At 49.5% G+C, this 26173-nt stretch overlaps 1 protein-coding gene across 17 annotated transcripts in view; it reads right to left on the bottom strand.

Moving 5' to 3' along the window:
* The window catches only part of AKAP1 (A-kinase anchoring protein 1), a 36436-nt gene extending 12473 nt beyond the window's left edge, over positions 1-23963 (bottom strand). For 3 of the 17 annotated variants that reach the window (XM_072779912.1, XM_072779897.1, XM_072779914.1), the window contains exons 1-5: positions 11553-11710; positions 10175-10244; positions 9487-9738; positions 2874-4533; positions 212-345 (exon numbers count right to left, since the gene is read on the bottom strand). In XM_072779912.1, coding sequence (XP_072636013.1) covers positions 212-345; positions 2874-4533; positions 9487-9630 — 1938 coding nt within the window. In that variant the 5' untranslated portion in view covers positions 9631-9738; positions 10175-10244; positions 11553-11710. Of the gene's footprint in view, positions 1-211; positions 346-2873; positions 4549-9486; positions 9739-10174; positions 10265-11552; positions 11712-23847 lie in introns of those variants that run through there. The other 14 variants (XM_072779898.1, XM_072779904.1, XM_072779903.1 and 11 more) reach the window with 14 other exon arrangements.
* Positions 23964-26173: the final 2210 nt, after the last annotated feature.

Consider the following 26173-nt stretch of genomic DNA (forward strand, 5'->3'; position numbering starts at 1 on the left):
GTGAGTTTGAAGGAGACGAGAACAGGTCCCTCCTGAAGGCAGCTGAGGGAACTCCACTTGGCAGGAAGCTCTGTGGGCCCTGGCAGGGTGTGACACTCCTGCTCCCTTCAGCCTCTGGCTCACTCGGGGGGCAGCTTCAGGTTTACTGTCTCCCTCTCCCTTAAGTTCGATGACCCTGGGCCTGTAGGAGTGTGGAGCTTGCAGCCCTTACCTTTGGCACTTCAATCTCCCAGATGATGAGGTCGACCTTCTTAGGACTAGAGGCTGCTTGGGCATTCTGGAAACTGTCAGTCTTCCTGGGGCCACAGCAGCCATCCACTGAATCCATGCTGTTCCCGTCCGAGCCTGCAGGGGTGGAAGCAGCATGCACAGACACACAGAGGCCAGCTAAGAGCAGTCAACAATGAAGAACTTCCAAACTCACATTCCCAGGAGGCCCCCGCCCCACACCCCCTCCTCAAGCTTGGCAGGTGACTGTCAACCCGAAGTCTAGAAGGGTTAGAACAACCCCAATGAAAGGAGGACTGGGGGTGTAGATACACCTAATTTTAGCCTGTCACTCACAGCTCCACTTGCTGAATTGGCAGCCACGCCCAGCCACAGCTGCTGGAGCAGAGACAAGTGGTGAGCTGGGAAGGGGAGTCCACGGGGTGGGGGAGCAGGCCAGCAAGACCACATGGTCCCAGAAGCTGTATATGTGCTGGCTTCCACAAAGACCAACCAGTCACAAGGGGTCCACACCCCAGCACCTATGCCAGCCCCTCAGACCAAGGGACCTAGGCCTGGGCTCCATGGGCAGTGAACTTCAGTCCAGCAGAGCTAGAAGAATCCTCCCTTGCTGGCTCATCTGAGGGCCCCATTCTCATCTTGCCCTGGGGCTCTACTGGAAGTAGATGAAGGAAGGAGGTCCTCCTTTCCCTCTGCTTAGGCCTGACTTGTGCAACTCTTAACATTCTGGGCTCATGGTGGATCTTTACCCCTTGGTCCCAAGACTGGGCTGAAGTTCATGCCCCAGACAACAGACAGAGCAGGAAGCAGGCCCCTGGCATCAATGTGGTCTGCTGCTCTCTTGCTCAAGAGTGTGCCAGAGAGGCTATCCCAGAAAAACAGGGGTCCAGACCAGCTTAAGAGAAAGGCCTCTGGCTTAAATATGGAGGACTTAACTACCAGAAATAGATCGCTCCCAAGATTCTACTACTTAGGTTATTATACACATGGTTTCTCCAAACTCTGGACATAATCCTTTGCCAAGCAACGCATGTACTGTCTGGATGCACAGTAAGGCTTAAGAGATTCTGCCCCCAGATAAGGACAAGTCACCTTGAGAGTGACCTTGTCCCTCAACACCAGGGGCCCCAGCCTCTCCTGGATAGAATAGGCCTGGCTGATACAGGCCACTCCAGGGACACCCAGAGGTGGCTCAGACCACACAGCACTCTAGCAGTCTGTGCTCACAGGCCAGCTTCCTCAGTGGGGCCCCTAGGCACCAGGTAGGGCTGTGCATGGTCAGGTACATCAGATGCCAGGGAGGTGGGAGCTTATGCTTTGCCCAACTGAGGGCCAAGTGAGTGGTATGCCACGCTCCCATCTCTTGTTCCTGTACCTCCCCACGGTCATAGCCCTCTCTTCCACGAGGCCTCAACTGAAGGCCTTCACCACACCTGAGTAGCTGCCACAACCAATCTAGAGGTGGCATGACACAGCTGTAATGGGTCTGTTAATTCAGCTTAGGGCCAGTGGATAAAGAGAAACTCCATTATTCTTAGGAAAATATTTGTTTACCCACTTTAAGATCTTTTTTTAAAAAAAGCACACACACATTTTAACATCCCTGAAATTTGGATGCATCTTATACGCTCTGGCCTTCTATGATCACAATCAAATAATGAGTTCTCTTTCACTTAGAGGTACAGAAATCAGTGATGTCTTCTTAATCAACCCAAAAGCCATCTTGGAGGTGACAAAATGTGGTGTGTGAAACACACTAGATGCTACTGAAAGAAGTAAAATTCCCCATAAAGACTCCCTGCCTTCCTGGAGTGGAGATGGTAGGGCACGGCTCCAGGACACACAAGTCAGAGACCCCCACAGGGAATTCATGGCCTCTCTGCAGGAAATAATGGAAAATACCCCAGGGTAGCTGTGAAACCAGGGTCAGGAGTTGCTGACCTGTCCATTAGCGGTCTGAACTGTCTATGCTGGGGTCAGCACCCGAAAACCCCAGTGGACACTTCATTACCGAAGTGCCCCTCTTTCCTGGGGGTGGAACTGCAGCTCACAGAAAGGAAATGGCGGAGGCCCTCTGCGGAGGAATAGTGGCGGCAACAAGGCAGGAGGGCGAGAGCCTCCCTCAAGTGTCAAGGTTGTGGCCGCTCTCTGGGCACTTACCCGGTAAGAGCTTCTGGAGAAGGAAGGCAGGTGAAGACATGGGAACAAGCACATGATTAAAAGGAAATAAACCATTAAAAAAAAAAAAGTTCACACCCATTCTTGGTACTTGGGAATTAAAACTAAGGAAGCCTCTCCATTACAAAAACCTTCAAGAGGTGGTTTGAGAGAGAAAAAGAGGCTCACACTGAGGTTAGTCGACAAACCCCACATTGAGCTGGCTCCTTCAGGACTGGGGAGGGTCCTGGCTGCCGAACCAATTTACAGCTCCCGTGGCTCTGCGGGTTCGGGACAGCCTAACTTCTCAGTTACCCACCAGTGTTATGCTGTGCCCCGACTTTCTGCAGGGCAGCTGGGACACGGAGTTGAAGAGCATTACTACTGCAGAAGGAGCAGAGGGAGGGGCACCAGCAGCCTTTGCCCAGATAACAGAGGGAGCACCCCCACCCCGTCCTCTAAGCGAGGAACATCCAAGACCCTCCTACCTCCCGAATGATCTGCTTCTGCTTCCACGGTCCATCCATCCTCATTCCCCAAGTCTGATAGCTCCCCCTTCAGTACCCCATTGCTGAAGGGCACAGTACTTTCTGGCAGCGGTGGGGAAATGGTCTGGCCCCTGGGGCTTGAGTTGGTGTCTGTACACAAGTCTTCAAGCCCCGAAGTGCTGACGGAATCTGAGCACTGCTCAGAGGCCACTGAAGGGACATCCTGGCTGTTGTCAGAAGTACAGGTGATGCATCCAGCATTTCCCACTAGGACACTTGCTTCATCTGGAGACTCTCCCTGAGGCAGAGCTGGCGACGGGCTGGGGGCCAGGGAGATATGGTGTGCAGAGTTCTTTGGCTTCCTATCCTTAGTGGGGCTGGACAGAGGGCTGCTCAGGCAGCTCATGTAGGTCTTTGGTGATGGCAAGTCCTCTGTGGGCAGGTCTGGCAAGGGGAGGGCAGGGTCTGACTGGCCGGAGATCACCACCGCCTCTGCCATTGCCTCTGTCACTGTCTCCACCACCTTCTCTGCCTCCACTACCTCCGCAATGGCTGGAGTGGGCTCAGCAGCATCTTGCCCCAGGGCAGTTTTCTGGCAGACTGGCACACAGCTCTCCTCGTTCTGCCCTTGCAATTGACCAGCTGAAGCCTGATGCACCCGACCTGCAATCCTGCCCATGGTGGTGGCCAGCACCTCTTCAGTTGCCTCCAAGATCACTCTAGAGATGATCTGGTAAGCAGCCTGCTCAATCTTCTCATCTTGCTCCACAGCCTCCTCTTTGCCCAGCTCTCCCATGCTGTCTGCATCGCAGGCTCTGCTGCTGACCCGAGGTGCCAGCAGCTCATCATCCTCCATCAGCTCTGTGTGAGCCGATTCGATGAGGCTGCTCAGCAGCTTTCCCGCTGCATCCTCCTCCACCTGTGGCGGGCTGCCCTTCCCCTTCTCCCCTGCTCCTCCCAAGGGAGCTGGGCTAGGCGCCTTGCTGATCTCCGATTCAGAGTCATGCTCCTGGAACAACACACCCTCTTCCAGCACGTTTTCTCCTAACACTGCATCACCAGTGCCTTCAGCTCCATTTGTTTCTCTTGGCTTCTCTTGGAGGGCTGCAGCTTGGCCCTGCCAGCTCAGTCCTCCTGTCCCATTGAATGGGGACTCTCGCTTGCACACCTCAGCCGCTTCGTGGGGGAAAGGAACACCCTTTGGGGTTGGAAGGGGACACTCCAGAGGGATGGACCTGGCTTCATCACCCGTCAGGGCTAGTTCCACCTTTGCGCTGTCATCTCTGAGCGTTCCTGGTCGAAATCTTGGGTCTGTGGTGTTAGGAAGGCTGCCTGAGGACTCTGACCTGCGACAGGTTAAATGTGGCCGCAGCATGGCTGGGGGCTCCATGGGAGGCTTGCTCACAGTAGATGGCTCCTTTTCTGCAGACAGTATGATGCTGGGGGATGTTGCTACTACTGCAGGACAGGGATCCTCCATGGAGAGTGGCTCTTTGATGGCATGGCTAGCCCTCAGCTCCACAGCGCTGGCCTCCACCTGTCTGTCCTGACTGCTAACATGCTTTTTACGAGAAAAAAACCACCACCAGCCAAGGACTGCCAGCATTCCAGGCAATGCCAAGGGGAAAAGTGAACGGAACTGGATGGCCATCCTGGAGGCCTGAAGAAATTATACCTGGAGAGGAGGAGGGAGGGAGGGAGGGGGAGAGGGGGAGGGAGGGAGGGAGGAGAGAGAGAGAGAGAGAGAGAGAGAGAGAGAGAGAGAGAGAGAGATGCTATGAGAGCCAAGTATGGGGATCCTGATATCACTGCACAAGAAGATAACCAGCTGTTCTCCCTCCCCTTTCCCTGTAAGGCGCATCCCTCCCCGCTGCTCATATCCACAGGGTGATCCACTAGAGGTGAGTGGGCAGGGAGATACACCCATTTCTGCTCCCTTGTCCATGCATACTTCCTTGAAACAAGATGAGCCTTCTCTTAGACCCAAATCCCTTCCTTTATCACTTCTCAATGCCAAATTCCATGTTCCCCCAAGGGGATCATGTGTTTGGTGTTTTAGTTCTCTAAACTCCCAGAACACTTATCTATTTAGGTGACATTGGAGTATTATTTTTTTTTTAAAGAGAAAGTGAAAAAAAAAAAAAAAAAAAGAAAGAGAAAGTGAGTAAGCTTGCAGGGGAGAGGAGAGGGAGAGAGAATCTCAACCAGACTTCCTGCTGAGTACAGAGCCCAAAGTGGAGCTCAATCTCACAACCATGAGATCATGACCTGAGCCAAAATCAAGTCGGACGCTTAACGGACTGAACTACCCAGGTGCCCCGACATTGGAGTATTTTTAAGTACCCATGAAACCACATGTATATATGTCCCTCACGTTACCCACAAAATCATGAGTCAATGAAACAGTAATGCAGCAAGAGAGCGATGGAACAAAGGAGGAGTAAGATTTCTTTATTTTATTTTATTTTATTATTTTATTTTATTTTATTTATTTAATCTGAGAGACAGAGAGGGAGACAAGACATAGGCAGAGGGAGAAGCAGGCTCCTCACAGGGAGCCCAATGCGGGACTTGATCCCAGAACCCCGGGATCATGCCCTGAGGCAAAGACAGATGCTCAACCATTAAGCCACCTAGGTGTCCCAAGGAGTAAGATTTCAAAAGGATGAGGGGGATGCTCCAGGGTGAGAGACCAGCAAAATATACAGTGGCAAGATGATACAGGTCATGCCTGAAGAAGCGGTTTAGTGGACTCAGTGAGGGTTCTGGGGCCTCATCGTGGATTCTGAACTTTATCCAGTAGGCAAAAGGGAACCATCAGAGGTCTGCACAGCACACACACCAAACTTGTTACTAGTTGATCCTGGGGGTAGGATGAACAGCATATCGAGAGACACAGATGTGGATACCTCAGTCAATTGGATTCAGGCCAGGAGAAATGATAAAGGGCCAGAAGAAGGTAGTCGACATGTAAAGGAGAGAAGAATCTCAGTTTTCTTCATCATAAGAAGGGGACACAGCTCATAAAGGATGGTTGGTACAAGATATGTATTAAGTGCTATGCAAAGCTGGGTTAGCTCTCTTTAGAGGTATGTGACAGACTTATTTTAGAATGCTTATAATTCAGTACCTCCCATGCCAGTGAATTTTATTGTCTGAAAAAATCACATCTTCCTAAAACCAAAAATCCTCCACTGATAAGGTGAATTATACCTTAATTTGGGTTTGTGCTTTATTGTGCTTACTTTGGATTTGTGCCTCCACTGGGAATCACTGCTCTAGGACTCTGCTTCTCAAGGAGCAGTCTATGGACCAGAAGCACTAAGCATCACCTGGGAATCTGCTCGAAATACAGCCCCAGCCCAGATCTACTAAATCACAAGCTGCATTTTAACAAGACCCCCAGGAGATTCACAAACACATTACACTAAAGGAACACTGGAAAATATATTCTGCTCCAATGTGAGGGCGTAGAGAAAGCCATAAACCTTCTTGCTAATCTTTGAAAGTGAATCCGTGGGATTGGAAAATATAAAGCACAGCTAAGCAGTGGCCAGGCTCAGAAGATCCTATCAATCCCTCTAGGCAGAAACTTCGATGACGATGACGCTCCTTACAACTTCAGATTCAAAGAACCTCACTAGATGCTCTCCCTTTGTATCACTAAATCCTCAACCACGTGGTCTGGAATGCATTGCCAACAGCAAGGTTAAAATAGCTCAAGGTCACCTGGGTGACTCAGTCGATTAAACGTTCCATTCAATCTCCGCTCAGGTCTCAATCTCAGGATCCTGAGCTCAAGCCCCAAGGTGTGCTCCATGCTGGGTGTGGAGCATGCTTAATATTTAAAAAAAATTAAAAAGCTCAAGGTCAGGGCACCTGGCTGGCTCAGTCAGTGGCACGAGCAACTCTTGATCTTGGGATTGTGAGTTCGAGCCCCACGTTGGGTGTAGAGATTACTTAAATAAATAAATAAAAACTTAAAAAAAAAGAAAGAAAGAAAGCTCAAGGTCATACAGCCTAGGACTGGAACTCGGGTTCTACTCCACATTAAGTCTGGAACACACCTACGCGTCTGAGGAAATGAGGCATCATATGGGCCAAGGAAAGGGGAAGTTCATATTGCTCTTAAAACGCTATAACCTATGACCTAAAAACCCCATACCTGCAATCTTCTCTTTAAAAAAAAAAAAGAACAAATGAGAGTAACTCTGCAAAGGCAAAGGTCTATATAAAGGCTTACTGGGGCATCATTTGAAACAAAATTCTGGGGAATCACTGTTAAATATATTGCAGGATCCATGGGCATACCAGTGATCAGGAAGGAAACTGATCTCATGTACAGATGTGGAAAAACTGCCATGACACAGAAAATAAAAGCTGTAGACCACCATATGCGGAATGTCTATATCCGCACAATCCTATTGAAAAACTGGGAAGGATACACACCAAGCCTTTCGGTTGTAAGACAGGGAACAGTTTTGCACATTGATCCTGTATCCTACAACCTTACTGACCTGATTTATTAGTTCCAATAGTTTTTTTCTTATCTGCTAATTAAAGATAAAAATCTCTTCCTTTGGGGGAAAGAGATTTTTTAAACCTCTATCAGCAGTACTCCAACTTAGTGGCACATTAGCATCACTTGAGAAGCATTTAAAATCCCAAGGCCAAGGTGGCACCCTAATCAATTAAATCAGAATCTCTCAGAGTGAGACCAAGGTACCAGGTTTTTTTGGTTTGCTTTGGGTTTTTTTTTGGGGGGGGGGCAGTTGTTTAAGATTTTTCTGTTTTTAAGGAATCTCTATACCCAACACACTGGGCTCAACCTAACAACCCCAAGACTAAGAGTTGCACGCTCCACTGAGCTAGCCAAGTACCCCTAATTCAAGTGATTCCAATGTACACTCACGTCAGAGAATCACAGTTCTAGAACAATGTGCACACCACCTGAAGAAGTGGTACTTGCTTTATATTCAATGTCTTCCACATAGAAATAAAAATAAAATCTGACGAGGAATAGAGGCTGTGGGGGAAGGGTGCTCTCAGGATAAGGCAGTATGCCTGTGACAAGGCCTACTGTCAGAGCAGTGCCCCCCAACAGGTGACATGCAACAGTGTGGCTCAGGTCTGAACCAGGTTCTCCTCTTGCCAGTCACTTTAGATTCTGATTCCTCACTACCCAATCTCATTTCAGCAGGGTTTATAGCTAGGATTCCCACGATCTCTACCAATTCTCTGATCTCAGGAATAAGATTACATGGAATGGGGTAGAGAGGAAGATAAAGAATCCTAGAACTTCATTAAGAACCCATAGAGGGCAGTCTCCCTGTTTTACACACAAGGGGCCCAAGACCAACCTCAAATTGAGGTGTGTGTGTGTGTGTGTGTGTGTGTGTGTGTGTGTGTGTGTGTGAAAGGAGGGAGTTGCTACCCAAGATACCAGCTGCCTCTCAAAATAGCTGGGAGCGGCCTCCACCCCTCTGGTACTAGAAGTTGATCCTAAGGGTCCAGCAGTCCACCCTCCCCTTCACCTCTGGAGAGTCCAAGAATTGCCTATAAGGCAGAGGCCCACACTCCCAGCCTGGTTTTGGTCCTAGTTGATCCACACATCACCCGGACCCTGGCCCCCTGTGTCACTGCCCCCTGGCCTCCACCTCATCCATTCTTTTCTCAGACCTAGTTCACACTGAACACAGGACCCATCACTGGGGACACAGCACTGCTCTGCAGTTTGCCAGGACACCTCTACCACTCTCCCACCTAAAAACCCTCCCCCTCCTCGTCCCACCTGTTCACCAGAGACTCAGGCTCCAAGCCCCTAAACCCACCATCCACAGCCCTCTACAGTCAGCTAATCACACCTCAGGAAACAAGTTTCTTTTTTTTTTTTTTTTTTAATTTTTTTTAAATTTTTATTTATTTATTTATGATAGTCACAGAGAGAGAGAGAGGCAGAGACACAGGCAGAGGGAGAAGCAGGCTCCATGCACCGGGAGCCCCATGCGGGATTCGATCCCGGGTCTCCAGGATCGCGCCCTGGGCCAAAGGCAGGCGCCAAACCGCTGCGCCACCCAGGGATCCCAGGAAACAAGTTTCTATACCATTTCTGAGCCAGATGTCTCCTGCTTTGTGGCACCAGGGCCCCCTAGGACGTGTTTATTAACATGGCTACCCTGAGGCCACGTCACCCAACCAAAAGAATACTGTATGCTGCACCTAGGTCCCCAGTGCCCACCACTCTCACTCGGCCTACAGCTTAGGAGCCAGGAGACAGTATCCCTGCTCCTCCAGGGAAACTGCTTTTCTCTATGAGGACCTACAGGTACAAGAACTGCCCAACTGAAGTGCTCCCCCAATCTGAGAAAAGAGGTGTAAGGATCCCCAGACAGGAGAAGGCGTGCTTTGTTTTCTTCCTTGCTACCTAGGGCCTGTGATTAGAGGTATTAGCCATCTCCACCAAGAACAGAGCCAAGAGCCCATATGATCAGCAGCTGCCCCCCACAAAGGAGTCCCGCTGCCTGGAGGTGCCTCTCAGGGAGCGCCAGGTGACCAAGCAGTCCCTCACTTCCTTAGCCCTTAACTTCCAAGGGTCTTACCCAGCCAATCTCACCTCAGTTAAAAGACTTCTGGTGAATTGATAAGGTGCCATGTGCCCCACTTTACATGGTCTGATAGGCCTAGACAGGGGCTGTGAGAGGCACCAACCTTTCCTGAATTCACAGACAGGGCCGCCTTCACCTGTGCATATACACATAGGCCCACATGTGCAGGTGTGCACACTTCAGCCTTATTAAGCTCTCTGCTACCTTCCTTCTCTGGAACAGACTCCTGAATTGCTCTCTTTGCCCTGGTTTTTGGTTTTCTGTAAAAAAAAAAAAAAACTGAACTTCTCCAGATCTGAGTGGCATTTAACACCATAGGTCTAAAAGCCTCACACTCACAAGCTAATTGAAGGCAGCCACCTCCCCCAGGGCCTCCCCCCTCCTGAGGCCCCAGACACTCAGGCAAGCCAGAGAAAAGCCTTGGAGAAGGATACAGCACCCTGCCTGAGGGTTGGTGGGGAGGAGACATGGCTATTTTGAATCTGTTGGAATTAAATAGCTGCCTGCTTATTTTTAGCAGGTCCATTTGCCCGGGAATAGATGCACGCTGGCTGGTTGCCCAGTGGTCACACAGAGCTGAAGGCAGGCACGTGCCGTGGCCCCACAAGGCCTTGAGGTTTACCTGCTCTGTCTGAGTTCTAAAAGGATTCCTTTCCTTTCTCCCAGAGGAACCTGCAGCTTCTCAGAAAAGCTTACCTCTGGAGAAGTAATGGCCTCACTCCCAGCACCGATGACCAGCCCAGTTACTGCAGTCTAGAGCCTTCTGCTAAACAAGAAAACAAATTTCTGGGAACAGTACAAACAGTGTTGGTCCCAGTGACTAAGCCCATTTGGCTGCAATTATTGTGGGAAAAAAGAGCTGCATGTAATTAATTGATGGGAAAGTTGATCATAAAAACAAGCACTTAGTAGCCAAGTGGCCATCAAGTCCACTGCGGACTTAGGCCTGGTCAGTGAAGTCACATCCACTCAGCATTCTGAATGGACTTTTCTATACCACCCCATCCCCACACCCCACACTCCTGGCAAGTTGAAATTTGAACATTTCCAATATTCCAGGGTTATGTGTTCACATTACCAAAGACTGGCCCCTGGTGTTCAAGACACTCCATCTCTAGAATGCCCAGGACGTCAAGTTGTTCAGGGGCTTTTCCCCCTGAAGGGGGTCTTCAAAGGACAGGAACAGCTAACATGATCCAAGACCTGAAGCCCAGTATTTGCTACCACTGCATTCAGAGAACAGCAGGCTATGGGCCAGGTCAAGGTCCCCCCTCCCTTCTTCCATCCCATCCCCTCAACCCGCCCCACCAGTCTACTGAAGGAAGACCACAGAGGTCTGTGCAAGACCACAGAAGGGCCTCTTAGTTTCATAGGATGCTTTTACCTGATTCCTCATCAGGTTGAGGTTACGCACATACGTTCACTCACGTAATAATTCACACATAAATACGCTTAAGTTGCTGCAAGAAAAAGATTCTGTCCACCAGAAGCTCACAATGTGTACTGAATAATCTGTGTGTCTCTCACACACAGACCTGCACCAAACTGAGCCCAATATCAGAAGTAGGCAACAGAATCCAACTGCCTCAAAGGCACCAAGAATTTGCTCAGGTTGCAATGGTGGGTTAAAGACGTAAATTAAGGTTCTAAACCCAAGATGCCTTTGCGGGTGGAAGGGAGCAGCAAGTCCCAGACCAGAACAAGTCCTGGGAGTGAAGCTGAAGAGCTGGTAGGAGGCCAGATAAAAGGAGTTTGACCTTTACTGTCAAGGCAATGGGAACAAGTGGCAGCAACTGAAACATAGCCAAAGCAGAGCAGGTCACAAGAGGTAAAGGCCAGGGTGATCTCCAAGTGGCGACTACAGTCCAATATTGGCAACTACTTAGTCACAGGGGGCTAACTTGAAATGTGACCAGTGAAACTGAGAAACTGAATTTATATTTTATTTAATATTAATTGAAATAGCTACATAATGCTAGTGGCTACCTAAAGGATAGTATAGTCCTAGAGGGCCTTCCCAGCAGACCAGAAACAAACATAAGACCTAGATAAATGCTGTACAGCCAATGCCTACCTTGTTGGGTGGTATCTGGTGCTGCCACTGAGGGTGGGGGATGGTGGTAAGCTGGGCAATTCACCCTCAGCATGGCTGGGGCCCAGGAATCAGAGTGCTGGAGCCATGCCTCAGGGACGTTGGTCTCAGCCCAGCCCTGATGTTCAAACAGTTGTTACCTTCATCCATAGGGGGCCTGTGTGGGCTGTGACTCATGTTGGCACCCTAAAGATTCCAAATTAGCTCACAATGGGGCTGTGAAGTCCTCCCCATACTGTCCCCACATCCTTCATTGTGATGGCCCCACAGAGCAGCCAGGTGAGGCACCGTGGCCAGCCCATCCCCACTCCCGGTTAGGTAGATCAGCTGTCCAAAAGTCATAGAACGCTTCCCAGGCTCTTCTCCAGGAGACTGAGGGCTTAACCCAGTACCATCAGGGTGTGAGTACCTGCTCGGTGAAGTCTTCTCCAGGCAAAATGGAGACCCAGAGTCCAATCCCAGGAGCTCCAGGTAAGAAGAACCAGAAACAAAAAATCCCATCTCTGGACATGGTCTCAAATTAAGAATTGTTTCTCCTCTAATTCAATTACAAATTAAACTTCCAGTTTGGAAAACTTGGTAAAAAAGAGAACCCCCCACACAAAGGTGAAATGCCCAGTCTCCCTTGTTCTGCTGACCAAACACTGGGCAGGTCCAGTCTCATTAAGTTATAAAGAACAAGGCTGGGGGGGGCGGGGTGAGGGGTGGGAATCAGCATTTTCTACAAAGGTCTTCCCATTGCTTCAGTTAGGGAGTAGGAATGAGGTTTTCAAAAACCTTAATAAAAACCATGTCACATCCATCCCCAGCTCTTGGCAACCACATTGTTTTACCAGTAAATTCTGACAAATCTCTGAGGATAGTGATAAAGCAGGTACCAGGGAAGTGTTTCTAGGTACACAGAGTTTCCATCCATGACCACAGAACACTACTCAAGACTGCCCAAAAGATAGGAAGTTGTGCTCTGTCAAAAAGCTTACCCAAAAAAGCTAATAAAGGTGACACATGCCTTCAGGAGAAATTAGAAGATGGTGTGAGGCAAGCAGCCCTTCACACCATCACCTCAGGTGGGCAGATCAACAGGTGAGATGCTGATTTTCCAAATGGCAGATGGTAGAATATGACCAACCCAAAAGTCACATAAAGGCCTAATGTCATTCCTATCCAACAAATACTTATGGACACCTATAGGGTACAAAGCACAGCAGGGCACAGAAATGAATCAGAACGTACTTTCGAGGCACTTTCAAGTCTCACAATTTCTTTTTTTTTTTTTTAAGATTTTATTCATTTATTCATGAGAGACAGACAGACAGAGAGAGAGAGGCAGAGACACAGGCAGAGGGAGAAGCAGGCTCCATGCAGGGAGCTCAATGTGGGACTCAATCCTGGAACTGCAGGATCTCACCCTGAGCCGAAGGCCGATGCCCACACTGAGCCACCCATGTGTCCCAATCAGTTTCTTTTTTTGGGGGGAAAAAAAAAACAATGACCTTCCTCAATGGGCTGTTGGTGCCACCCTTAGCCACTGACCAAGTGACAATTTTGGTCCAAGAGTCAGGCAAGTATCCTGGATGGGATGGGGGACAAACAGGAATTAGGCTGCCAGTTTCCACAGATTAGAATGTTCTAATGTCCTGGGATGGAAGAGGAGAGGTTATTAGCCTGAATGCCAGCACTGTGAGAGCTAAGAGGGCTTCAGTTATCCCATTCAATATGCACTTTCATTCTGTACCCATTTTTCTCACTACCTAATGCCCAAATCCAGATCTCCTCTCATTTAAACTATTTCATAAAGTGAAGCCAGATCTTCTGCTGGCATGGTGAAAGGGATGTGGGCACCTCATTGTCTTTGCTAACTTTCCACCAACCTTCTCATCTTTGGCACACCCCAAATTCATGCCTTCAAAAGGACTTGTCCTTGTGCATGAGTTAGCTTGCTTCTTGTCAGCTGCCTACCCTCCCCCACTTTTTCTCAGCAAGCTACTGAACGATGGGCTCCATCAAGACAAGGGAGCAAACCAAGAAAGGATGGGGCACCCTTCCACAAAGCAACACAAAAGAAGAGAAGACTGGATTCCCAGGATGAAGGGGAAGCAGGGACAGGGACAGGGATGCTTCCCAGAAGCAACATGAACAGCTGAGAATCTGCTGTATTTAAGTCCAAAGAGGTACTCCGACAGCAGTGGCCAAGGTGCAGTGAAGAGCTGGAGATCAAGTAAGACACAGAAAACAAAATTGAACACAGGAAATTAACTAGGAGAGGAAAGGAAGGGGGTGGGGGACACAAGAAAGGAAATATGGAAAACCAAGGACTTTGTGCCCATAAGCACTATTTATATCATAATGTATACTCTGAACAGAAACTTGACCAGAAGTTTCTCCCCTCATACCAAGATGAGGGGAGAAAAAAATGTGTAGGAATGAGTCAAGACCTTACTTTCCAGAGTAGAAAAACAAACCAGATTTTTAAAAAGGAAGAAAGGAAAGCAAGGAAAAGCATCCCACTTACAGATATAAATGGCAGGGAGGACAGCCTATAAGAATTGAGGGCAGCTGCCTCTAGACAAGAGGACAGGTCAGGGAGCACCTAAGGGTAAAGGGCTGTTCGTTCAAACCTCATGTACAGTCAAAGTTAAATCTTCCTACCAGTAATGCTTTGAGAGAACAAAAAAATATTCTTAACTATTAAATAGCAAGAGATGCTCTATCACCACAGAGCTTTGGGATTCTTGTTAACCAATATAATATGTAGTGAATGTCAACTCATCTACGAACAAACTTGTAATGATTTTCCCCATAATTGATGCCAAATCTGATTCAGGGCCCCTCAATCACCTTGCTGACAAAACCGTAGTAATCACAAAGAACAGGGGCTTATTAATGGTAAGACCCTTTCGAGCCAAGGCACCAGGTCTCCCCATCCCACTGAAGTCTAACCAGCAGGACCCCTCAAGGCTAGTCATTTAACATAGATTTTAATTCCCACTGTGAGCCAGGATCCACGGGAGAGGGGGCTGAAGGAGGTAGTGGAAAGAGCCCTCAGAAAGCAAAGGCCGCAGGCGGGGTAGGGAGTCACATTTCAGAGACGACACTGTGAAGATACAGCAACCCAATGGCATAAACCTGAAGCCTCCCTCAAAGGCGTTCAGAAAACTGAACCTAGGCACCCCTTGTACGCAATGAATTCACTATATTCCTGTGCATCTGGAAGGGTCCTAGTTATCACTCAGTCATGTTCTGTGTTCTGCAATTTAGATGAAGAACCCAGGTGGAGAAGAGCTGGGTAAACTGTGCCTGGAAGAGAGGCAACTTCAGACAGAATGGTCAGGAACGCCTCTCTGAAGAGGTGGCAGCAGAGCTTGAACAGTGTCAGGAGCACCCGTGCCAAGATCTGGGAGGACAGGGAAAGGAGAGGGGGAGAAAGTTCCAGGCAGGGAGAACATGTGCCAAAGTACTAAGGCAGGAACAAACTTGGCTGACTCAAGCGACAGCAAGAAGGGGAGGTGAAGATGAGGTCGAAGGGCTGCTGCCAGAGAAACTACTCCCCACCATCACCCAGCTGAAGCTCTGCTGAAGGTCAAGGACCCAGGACAGGTTCACCGAACTTCCTCCACAGGAGAACAGACTTGCCCAAAGAGCCAAGGGGCTGTAGTTTCTTTTTTCTTCTTTTAATTTTTTGAGTGATGCAGTTTTGAATTTTATTTTTAAAATTTTATTTATTTAGGAACACCTGGGTGGCTCTGAATGTATACTCTGGTCCTTTGGTTCAGGTCATGATCCTGGAGTCCCGGAATCGAGTCCCATTATCAGGCTCCCTGCAGGGAGCCTGCTTCTTCCCCTGCCTCAGTCTCTGCCTCTGAGTACCAATCATGAATAAAATCTTTTAAAAAATAAAAATTAAAAATTAAATAAAATAAAAATTTTATTTAAGTAATCTCTATACCCAACATGAAGCTGGAACTCAACCTTGAGATCAAGTTGCATGCTCTTCCAACTGAGCCAGCCAGGTGCCCCTGTAGTTTATTAACAGAAGCAAATTCTAGAATCTATGTCAGAAATAGAGTGCTTCTCTGGCTGGTAGCTCAGTGGGTACACACTACAAGAATCCAATAGTGGCTCACTTTCTACTTGGGAGTTCTCAGCAAATGCATTTGCCAGGAAGCCCTCCAGTCACACCACTCAATAGCCTTGGAGCCACTGGAGGTCCCTACCTAGCCTCCCCTGCCCCCCACCCTCTCAGATGAATCTGTTCTAAGAAGGCAGTCCAGCCCTGGGGAGCAGATGGGAATGGAGGCATGTGCGTGTGAACACACACACACACACACACACACACACACCCCTTGCTACTTCTTTGAATCAGACTTTGCAAAAACAACCTCGGTCTCCAGCCAACATAAACCATAGGCAACAGAGGGCCTTATACGGCTTGAAGGTTTCTTAATCAGAAAAAGATAAGATGGGCTGGAGTTACAGGAAAGGGGGAAGAGAAAAAAGAGGGGAGAAGACAGGACGGTGGTGAGGAGCAGAATTCATCAAACTCTTTCATCACATCTCTCCAGGAGCAATTCCTGGTGAGGGGCATGGCTCGGCCACCTTTCATTTTTGTTTTGGTTTTTAAGCCAGAAGATGCCAGTAAATCAGGCTGCCAACAGAGCCACAGTTTTACACAGTTTTTAGTGTCTGTGTGGAAGCCTGCTCTTGGGGTTCCTGGGCTGCCTGTGTCACAGGCCTGCCTGGCCCAGGAGGCAGGACCTGGCCTCTGCCACAGATCCAGAACAGAAAAGGAACCCCCAGGGACCTCTTAGGCAGCCACTGCCCACCCCCACCCCACCACACATACCCCATGATAGTTTCTTTTTTTTTTTTAAGATTTTATTTATTTATTCGTGAGAGACAGAGAGACAGAGACAGACACTGCCCACCCCCACCCCACACATACCCCATAATAGTTTCTTTTTTTTTTAAGATTTTTTTTTAAATTTATTTATTCGTGAGAGACAGACAGAGAGAGAGACAGAGACAGAGACAGACAGACACACAGGCAGAGGGAGAAGCAGGCTCCATGCAGGGAGCCCGATGCGGGACTCAATCCTGGGTCTCCAGGATCAAGCCCTGGGCTGAAGGTGGCACTAAACCACTGAGCCACCCAGGCTGCCCCCCATGATAGCTTCTAGGGTGACTTTATTCTCCTTCCTCCCCTGACAGGGAGATAGGAGCAGCGTCTGCACCAGGACCTGCTTGTATGCTGAAACCACATGTACTTGGCCTTCCTAAAGGATGCCACCTGCTAAAAATAGGACACAGCACAAGCTTGGCTGGGTGGGCCTCACCAAAGTCAAAGGACAAAGCAAGGAGGTTATTCTCAGCACCGCCTTTTCTCATCAGAGCTCAAGGCACATCAGGGTGCAGGCCTCCTTCCAAGGCAGCCTAGCAAGTCACTCCTCCTCTCTCTTTGGAGGGACAGGAAGGAGGTCTACGGAAGACTGAACCAGCCTTCAGATCCATTGTCCCAGGCCAAGGCCAGAGGAGAAGGGGCGGGGTGGCAGGGCAGCATGCTGAGGGCTGGGCTTGAACAGATCCCGGGCCTCCTCCCATACAGACAGAGCAGGCTTCTCCCAGGCGACAGCCGATTGAGGGCTGGGGGATGGGTCTCATGACCTCCATGTGAGGTCTGACAGCCCACATTATTATGTGCCAAGGAATGAGGGACCTGAGGTTGTCTTTTCAACCAGGTGACTGAGCTACACCAGAGTGTGCAGAGCAGTTTCCAGGCTCTAAGGCCCAGCTGCCTAGCCTCCAAAGCTCTTAGTCAGTCATTCTTTGTGCAGCTCAAAGCACCGGACAGTTGCATAATCTGGAACTAAAACATGACTTTGGAAAGACAAGAGTGTTAGAGTACGATCCTGAACTTCAGTTTCCCATCTGATGGAAACATCCTGTAAAATGGATTATGAATACCTCCCTCACCTGGACTGTAATGAGGCTGAAATGACTCAAGACACCAAAGAGCCTGACTCTATTTGTGGGGTACATCATTTTAATCTTTTAAAAACCCAGTTTCCTCTTCCGGATGAGGATGGAAGGATAACAGCAGTAAGTAAGAAACCGCCTCTAAGCAGGCAGCTAAAGAGAACCCTCATCTTAGTACAAAGCAGCTCAGCAAACAGGGGTAACGTTAGCTTCCTCAGGGCCTCAGCTCCCTCACACGCAAATGAGAGATACTTTACCTCATAGGGTTGAAATAAAATGAGTCAACACAGTTGACTCTTGAACACGGATTTGAATTGCATGGGTCCATTTGTGTGTGGATTTGGGGATATAGTACATGACTGTAAATATTTTCTCTTAGGATTTTCTTAACATTTTTCTCTCTTAGTTCTTTTTAAGACTACAGTACAGAATACACATAACATGCAAAATCTGTGTTCATCGACTACTATGTTCAAGTAAGTCTTCTCCTTGGCAGTAGGCTATTAATAGTTCAGTTTCTGAGGAGTCAAAAATTATACGTGGATTTTTTTTTACTGCATGGGCTGGAGTGGAGGGGTTAAGGGTTGGTGCCCCTAACCCTCACATCATTCAAGTGTTTGGAAAAAACCCTCCTAAGGTGCCAGGTATACAGTAGATGCTTAACAGGTACTTGTTATGCAGCCTATGCTGGCTGGTCCACGAAAAGGCAGCTCTCACATTATATGCCAAAGGTCTAGCAGGGTTCAAACTAGGCATGCCCAAGACTAGCTAAAAAGGTATCTGGAAATAAAGCTCACTCCCCAGAGCTAACCCCACACCAACACTTCTGGAACCCCACTGTGGCCCAACTCTCTCCATTGCCTTCTGTAAAAACAGGCCTCCTAACACCCCAATGGACTGGAGGAGTAGAATCAAAAGGATGCTTGTTTGTAAGGTGTCTGCAAATCTGGTTCAGCATTGGTCCCACAGTGGGATTGTGCAGGAAGTCATCAGGTGGGTGAGTGAAGGACCAAGTAGCAAATCTGCTGACATCTGAAGACCAAGGACAATGACAACAGGCCTTAGACAACCAGCAAGGACCTTAATTTCTCAAACCAAAACAGTTTTCCAAGGGATTAACATCTGTCCTCCTACTTCGTGCTCCCATCTCCCAACTCTTCACCACGCTCCTCTCTGAACCATTTCATAATTGATCACTCTCTTCCAAACTGGCAGACCAGAATTTGCTTCTTAACATGCCATGGATAGTGCTGATAAATAATTTGTCACCAAAGCTGTTGGATTTGTGGACTATAAAGGACTAAACCCAAACATGTGATGCTTTACAAGGTGAGGCAATTAAGCTTTTACAGTTGGACCAGAGCTAAGACCAGTGCTATCCAACTAGAACCTTCTGTGATGGTGAAAATGTTGTAGGCCTGCAGTGTCCAGTAGTGGCCATGTGAAGGTACTGAGGACTTGAAAGGAGACTAAAGTCACCAAGGAATGGATTTTTTAAAAAGATTTTATTTATTCATGAGAGACACAGAGAGAGAGAGGGGCAGAGACACAGGCAGAGGCAGAAGCAGGCTCCATGCAGGAAGCCTGATGTGGGACTCAATCCCGGGACCCCGGGATCACGCCCTGAGCCACCCAGGCATCCCAGGAATGGATTTTTAAATTGTATTTAATGCTTAAAAGTTTAAATTGAAACAGATTCACATGACTAGTTGCCACCCTATAGGACAAGGCAATTCTAGACTGTCTCCTCTAAGGATAGATTAAGGAGGTAAGAATAGAGATACAATAAAAAAAATAATAATAAATAAAAATAAAATAAAATAAAATAAATAAAATAAAATAAAATAAAAAAATAAAATAAAATAAAATAAAATAAAATAAAATAAAATAAGGGGCACCTCATTGGCTTAGTCAGAGGAACATGTGACTCTTGATTCCAGGGTGGTGAGTTAGAGCCCCATGTTGAATGTAGCGATTACTTAAATAAATAAAAATTTTTAAAAAATATTTAGCACAGTAGCATCTTAGAGCTAAGAGAACTGGAGACGCACTTAAAACAGTGCACTGTGGCACTTTTTTAAGTCTTTGACTTACACTATCCACAGAGCCATGCTTCCTTGCCCAAACATACCCCTCCCCATATACAACCCTGCAGATAATTCCACCTTGCAGCAGCCCAGAGGCACTTTAAGGAGCAGAATCTGAATACTCTTGGTTGATGCTGACCAACCCTCCTTTTTACCAGCTGAAGAAACAGACCCCAGAAGGGTTTAGAACTACTGCTAGGTTTCAGCCCTGAAAGCTGTACTCCCATCTTTACCCCTCAAGCCAGGGCTCTACCCAGCTAAACCAGTGTTGAAACAAGCCTCATGAGCCCTCAGCACTGTGCATTTTTACTTTTCATAATTCACCTGGGGTTCTGCTTTGTTCCTGAATACATGGGCCTCAGTAACACCAGGCTGAGTGAAGGCAGCCAGCCAGTATTACCAGATGGGGACAGAGTGTTTACTATCAACTGCTCAAACAACAAACTGAACTGTAGAAATATCCAAATGGCCAGGATTTAGACAGAATCAAGACCATTTAGAACCATTTAGGAGGAGGAAAAGAAAGTTAAAGGAAAGGACACCCTGAAAGCTACTTATTACTGAAAGCCAGTCTTCAAAATGCTACATGGTAACACACTCCCCTTCACTGCAACAATCTGCTTAGAAAGCAACAGAAAGATTAGGAGAAAAGCCCAGGATTTGACTATTCCTTGGTTCTTCTCACAACAGAGGATCTAGTTTAAGTGCAAAGCCACACTTGTCAGTTTCTCTGCCCCTCAATTTGTATTTATATTAGCCATTGAAACAATCTCGATTGACCTGCAGCATCACCCTCCTCAACAGTTGAAGTGTGAGGATTAAAGGATCAGAGAGGTGTTTGCTTGTAACTCTCCCAGCACGAGACAGTAACTGTCAAGGAAAAGGTATCCTCTAAATTATAGCTCCCACATTCCCACCAGCTACCTCTCCAGCCAGACTCTGTCCCACTCAAAACATTGTCACGGATCCTGTTTTCCACAGCCCAAGTATAAAATCAGGTATCAGAGCCAGCAGGGCTGCTCCATGGAGTGCCATATACGATGGGTACTTAATGTTAAATGATCATAAAGGTGAAACCCTGCATGAGGCACTACACCAGAAAGGGTTTTGTATAAAAGAACTTGCCTCAGAAAGCCAAGTTTAAGATTTAAATACATCCCACTCAGATTAGCAACTCAAACAGTAGGAGAGGATTTCAGTGGGACAAGAGGCCCAGAGGACCCCTGCCTCCCCAGAGCAGAGGAAAATAGAATGGCAAACAGAAGGTCTTAAATCATACACAAAATTGTTGACCTCCTCAAAACAGCACAACAGACCAAGCTACTGAGAGGTCCTCTCATTCCAGACTCACAGAGAAGATTAGACAGGAGTGGCCTGGGGAGAATAGGCTGGTAGGCACCAGCTGGCCAGGCACATGAGGTGCCCACCCCTCAAAATCCTGAAACGTGCACTCGACCAAATCATGTTGCCACAGGCTAGAGCCAGGAGGCTGGTAGCACAGTGTGGGGAAAACAATTTGTTTTCCTTCCAACTAAGTTTCCAGGTCAGAGGTTAGGGGGAGGGGTATTTTTAATAAAATCCAAATCACTCAAGTCATTCAAGAGAAACTTAACGTTAATCTCAGAGATTCTTTAGGAGGAGAAAAAAAGCAACACTTGAACAGCCATCATGAACCAGGCACAGTGCCCAGTCTAAAATATTATCTCAATCTGTCTTTAGGATGAGAGGGGAACACTGTAAAGACTAAAACTAGCCTTCACCCACAAACGATGGCTATGGCCAGGCCTGGGTCCAATGCCCATGAATAAAACAAATTGCTTTAAAATACTGATGCTCAACATTCTTATACTGGAGCCACATCCACTTGGCGCCTGAGCACTTTGACAACAGACACCTATGTGCTCACCCAGCAGTGGCCGAGCATGATGTACTTCCTAGAAACAGCTGGGAGGAGGAACGGATATTCATACAAAAGGCTCCAGCAACTTGGAGATGTCTCACTCAAGGGCTTAGATGAGATCAGTTCTCTGCAAATTTTAGACCATTACCTAGCAATGTGCATGACAACACAGCCAGTTTAATCCAGGTAGGCACAGAAGTTTCAGAGCTTTGTAGATCTTTAGGATCAAAAGGCCCTCTTCTATCCTAGAACCACATTTCATCTGAGAATAGACCCAAGAATTACTACCCAGAACCCACAAAACTAGTTAAGAGGTGAAAGAAGTTAAAGTTCAATACAAGTCAAAAGGCTCCCCAAACACAGCCTCACGTGCTTCCAGTGCTCAGAAAGTTTTTTTTCCCTTGTTTTATTTATTCTTTAGCAATCTCTATACAACATGGAACTCGAACTCACAACCCCCAGATCAAAACTCCCATGCTCTACCCACTGAGCCAGCCAGGGGCCCCTCAGAAAGTCTTAAATAATCAGCAGATGAACAACTTGAATGCCAGAAACAGAAAAAAAAAAAAACTAACAAACGATCAAACCATGCTCATGCCACCCTCTACTCATTTCAAAGATGCTCTGTGCCTTTAAGAGCAAAGGGGATGGGTGGTGCTTACTAAGAGTCCAAGCTTTGCTGGCTGGTTAAAAAAAAAAAAAAAAAAAAAAAAACAATTTGGGAAGGACTCGGTTTACAAGAGCACAGAAAGGTTACTAGTTACCAGAATTACCAGCTTTTTGTGAATGGTCTTCCTTGATCAGTAACGGTGACAAAGGAGTGGGGGGGGGGATAGCAAGCCAACAGATACAACCTTACCAGGGTCCAGCAGCCCAGATTTCCCTGCAGGAGATACATTTAAACACAAAGTAACCTGCACATCTGTAGGGAAAAGATAGCCGGCTTAACCTAATTGCTCTGCCCGTACCGCTACCCGGCTTGAGCGGCCTGCCTCACACCTGGGGTGGAGAGCACCGGGTCTCTGTTAGCGGCGGCCCTAGAGGAGGAAGGCACCCGCCAACCTGGGCATCTCTGCAGGAGAGGAAGATCTCGAAATGCCCAGAGCTTCCAGCAGTCCAGGTCGGTTCAGCACCGCCCACCACCAACAGCGCCTTTCCCTGCCTAAGCCTCCCTGGCGGGGGGGGGGGGGGGGGGATAGGGAGGCGCTGCACCCTAGGGCACAGTGTAACTGATGAAAGCCTGCCCCCGAGGCGTTCAGACCACAGTCTTCCCAGGCACCTTTTGACCCATTAACTCCGAAACTAGCGTAGCCCCCCGCCCCCGCCGTCCACGGCCTAGGCGGGGGTGCGGGCCGGGTGAGACACGTGACCCACGCGCCCCCGGGCATGAAGTCAGGGGGCACACGGGGCAAGACAGCCTCCACCTCGCCCGACGGCCTCGAAGGAGCCGCAAACGCTAATCCTCTTGAGAGGCCACCAAGCCTTTGACCTCAGGACCCTAACTCGGTTCAACAATCCCTGCCCCCAAACAGAGTTCCAATCACCACCGCGTCCTAACCGCACCCTCCGGGTTCCGCACGCCCAGCCCTTTCCCCAGCTCCGCACTCAGCTCCCGGGGGCCAGGCTACCTGCACGGGTCTGCCCCCGCCGGGCCCGGTGGGGAGCAACCCAGCGCGAGCTCAGGGGGCCCAAAAGTTGGGTGAGCTCCCTGAAATGAGCAGTGCCACCCTAGCCCTTCGGGAGGAAGAAAGGGGTGCCCGCGGGCCCCGGGCGCCTCCTGGCCCTGCCCACAGCCCGCCCCGCCGCCGCCTCTCCCGGCTCAGACTTGGGTACACACGACCTTTGAAAAGTAAACGCGTGTGGGGTTGGGCGACCTTGGGTGGGACGCGCTCGGGTCCGTCTCCCGGGCGGGTGCGCGCGCCCCGGGAAAGTTAAGCGGCAGAGGGTGCCCCGGGCGCCGCGTCCTAGCCGCCCCCCGCCCCCGCCCCCGCCCCCGCCGCAGACAGCCGCGGCGCGCCAGCCGGGCCCCAGGCGGCCGCAGCCCTGCCCCAGCCCTGCCCCAGCCGCGCACCCGCGACTGTCAGCGGCGGAGGGCGAGGGGCGCGCGGGCCCCTGCAGGGGAAGCGCCTGCGCGTGACAGCAGGCGGCGGCCGGGGCCCCTCGGCACGCGCTCGGCGTCGGCAGCCTCCGGCCTCCGGGGCACCTGGAGCGCGCGTCCCCACCACACCTGCGCCGAGGCTCCCCCGCGCCCCTCGGCGCCGTCCCGGGGGCCCGGCAGCTGGTCCTCGGCCCGGCCGCCCCGGCAGCCCCCACTCACCAGCTGCTCGGCGACAGTCGGGATGCAGCGTCCTCGCCCGCCGCCGCCGCCGCCGCCGCCCCCCCCCCGCCCCGGGCCCAGCCGCCCAGCCCGCTGCGCCGCGGCCGCTCCCCCACGTGCTTGCCCAGGCCCGAGGAACACAGAGACATTAAGTACTGAGGACGCGCAGCTACGTGCCCGCCGCGCGCGACGCAAGGCCCCGCCCCCGCCCGCTGCCCCCGCCCCGCCCCACGCACCTGCGCGTGCGCGCCGCCCGCGCTGCTCCCAGCTGCGCCAGAGAGGGCGCGGTCTCGAGCGCTCCGCCGACATCCCGCGGCCGCCGCCCGCAGCCGGGCCTCGCTCGGGCTCTCGCGAGAGGCCCTGTGATCTCGGCGGGGCGGGGGGAGGGGCCTGGCTGGAGCCCACGGGCGTCGCGGAGCCTCCGAGGTCCGGCGCGGGCGCCCCCGCCGGGCTCCGTGCGGTCCGCGGGGGTCACACCGGCCGCCCGCCTTGTCGCGGGCAGCCCCCCGGAAAGGAGCAGACGGGCCGCGAGGGCTCCCCCGGAGCTGCCAGGGCTTGTAACGCTTAATCAGGCGGCCGTCAGTAATTGCTCCATTAATGACTGCATCATAGGAGTACCTGCCACGGCTCAAATGCAACTTTTTTTTTTTTTTAAGATTATTTATTTATTCATAAGAGACGCAGAGACATAGGCAGAGGGAGAAGCAGGCTTCTCTCAGGGATCCTGGACACCCCCCCCGCCCCCAGGTCATGCCCTGAGCAGAAGGCAGATGCTCAACTCCTGAGCCACTCAGGTGTCCCTGCAGCAATGCAACTTTTTTTTTTTTTTTTTTTTTTTTGCCTATTTTCACATTCAGTGAGGTATCGAATTGAAAGGTGGGTTTGAGATCTGGAAGAAATCCTGAGAAGAGAGGTGGTCACCATGAGTCACTAACTCTGCCCGCGTGGAGGAGGAGAACATAAATTGCGGACAGTGGACAGGATGGGGTCGCAGCGGGCCAGGCCTGTTCTGTCTTAAGAAACGGGGACGCGGGATCCCTGGGTGGCGCAGTGGTTTGGCGCCTGCCTTTGGCCCAGGGCGCGATCCTGGAGACCCGGGATCGAATCCCACATCGGGCATCCCGGTGCATGGAGCCTGCTTATCCCTCTGCCTATGTCTCTGCCTCTCTCTCTCTCTCTATCATAAATAAGTGAAAATTGAAAAAAAAGACTAAAAAAAAAAAAAAAAAAAGAAACGGGGACGCTGGGATCCCTGGGTGGCGCAGCGGTTTGGCGCCTGCCTTTGGCCCAGGGCGCGATCCTGGAGACCCGGGATCGAGTCCCACGTCGGGCTCCCGGTGCATGGAGCCTGCTTCTCCCTCTGCCTATGTCTCTGCCTGTCTCTCTCTCTCTCTCTCTCTCTCTCTCTCTGTGTGACTACCATAAATAAATAAAAATTAAAAAAAAAAAAGAAACGGGGACGCTAAGTAAACATTTGGGTGAAATACAGAAAAGAGATCACACTAACCATGACTTGGGAAAAATGCTTCATCCTCCTTAGTGATTAAAATGCAAATTTAAGTGACAATGAGATACCTTTTACCAGTTGAGTTTTAAGTATAAAGTCATGTATACATATGAATTCCAATTGCATGCTGTGATTAGTGCTCTGCAGGAAACAAAGAAGAAGCTGAAATAGGCAAGAAATAGCAAGGTTCTCTGGTTCCAAAAGTCAGAAGATCCCAAAAGTCAAACTTAAACTGAAACCTAGTGGATGAGGAAGAGCCAGCCTTGCAAATAGTATTTGGGAATAAGGATTGGGAAGTATTCTCAGCAGAAGCAATAACATAGGCAAAAGGAAGAAGCAGCTTCTGGCGAACCAGAAGATCATGGTGGGTGCAATATAATGGGGGTTAGGGGCAGTGCTGGGAAGGAAGGTTGCAGACAGGGGGAAGAGGGTGTTGGTGAGAGGGTAAAGAGAACTAGACCGCCTTATAAACTGTAGTAAAAATAGGATTTTATTCTACTCTGCTCAGCCCCAAAGCCAAGCATGCTTCTACCTCAGGACCTTTGCACTTGCTATTCCCTCTGACTGGAATATTCTGCAGAACTCTGCAGAGTTGACGCACCTCTTTCAAGTCCTTTGCTCAATGGTCGTCTTTGATGTCTCAGTGAAACTTTCCTGGTCTCCGTATTTAAAATTGTGATCACACACAGACACTTCTCTGTCCCTCACCCCTTCTTTTTTTTTCTTCATAGCACTTATCACTATCTAAATTCTATATGATTCATTTAGTCACAAGAAGAGACATTGGGGGCATGGCACATGGAGGGCACTCAGTAAAAA

This window comes from Canis lupus, chromosome 16 (genome assembly GCF_048164855.1).
Source record: "Canis lupus baileyi chromosome 16, mCanLup2.hap1, whole genome shotgun sequence".
Classification (NCBI taxonomy): domain Eukaryota; kingdom Metazoa; phylum Chordata; class Mammalia; order Carnivora; family Canidae; genus Canis; species Canis lupus.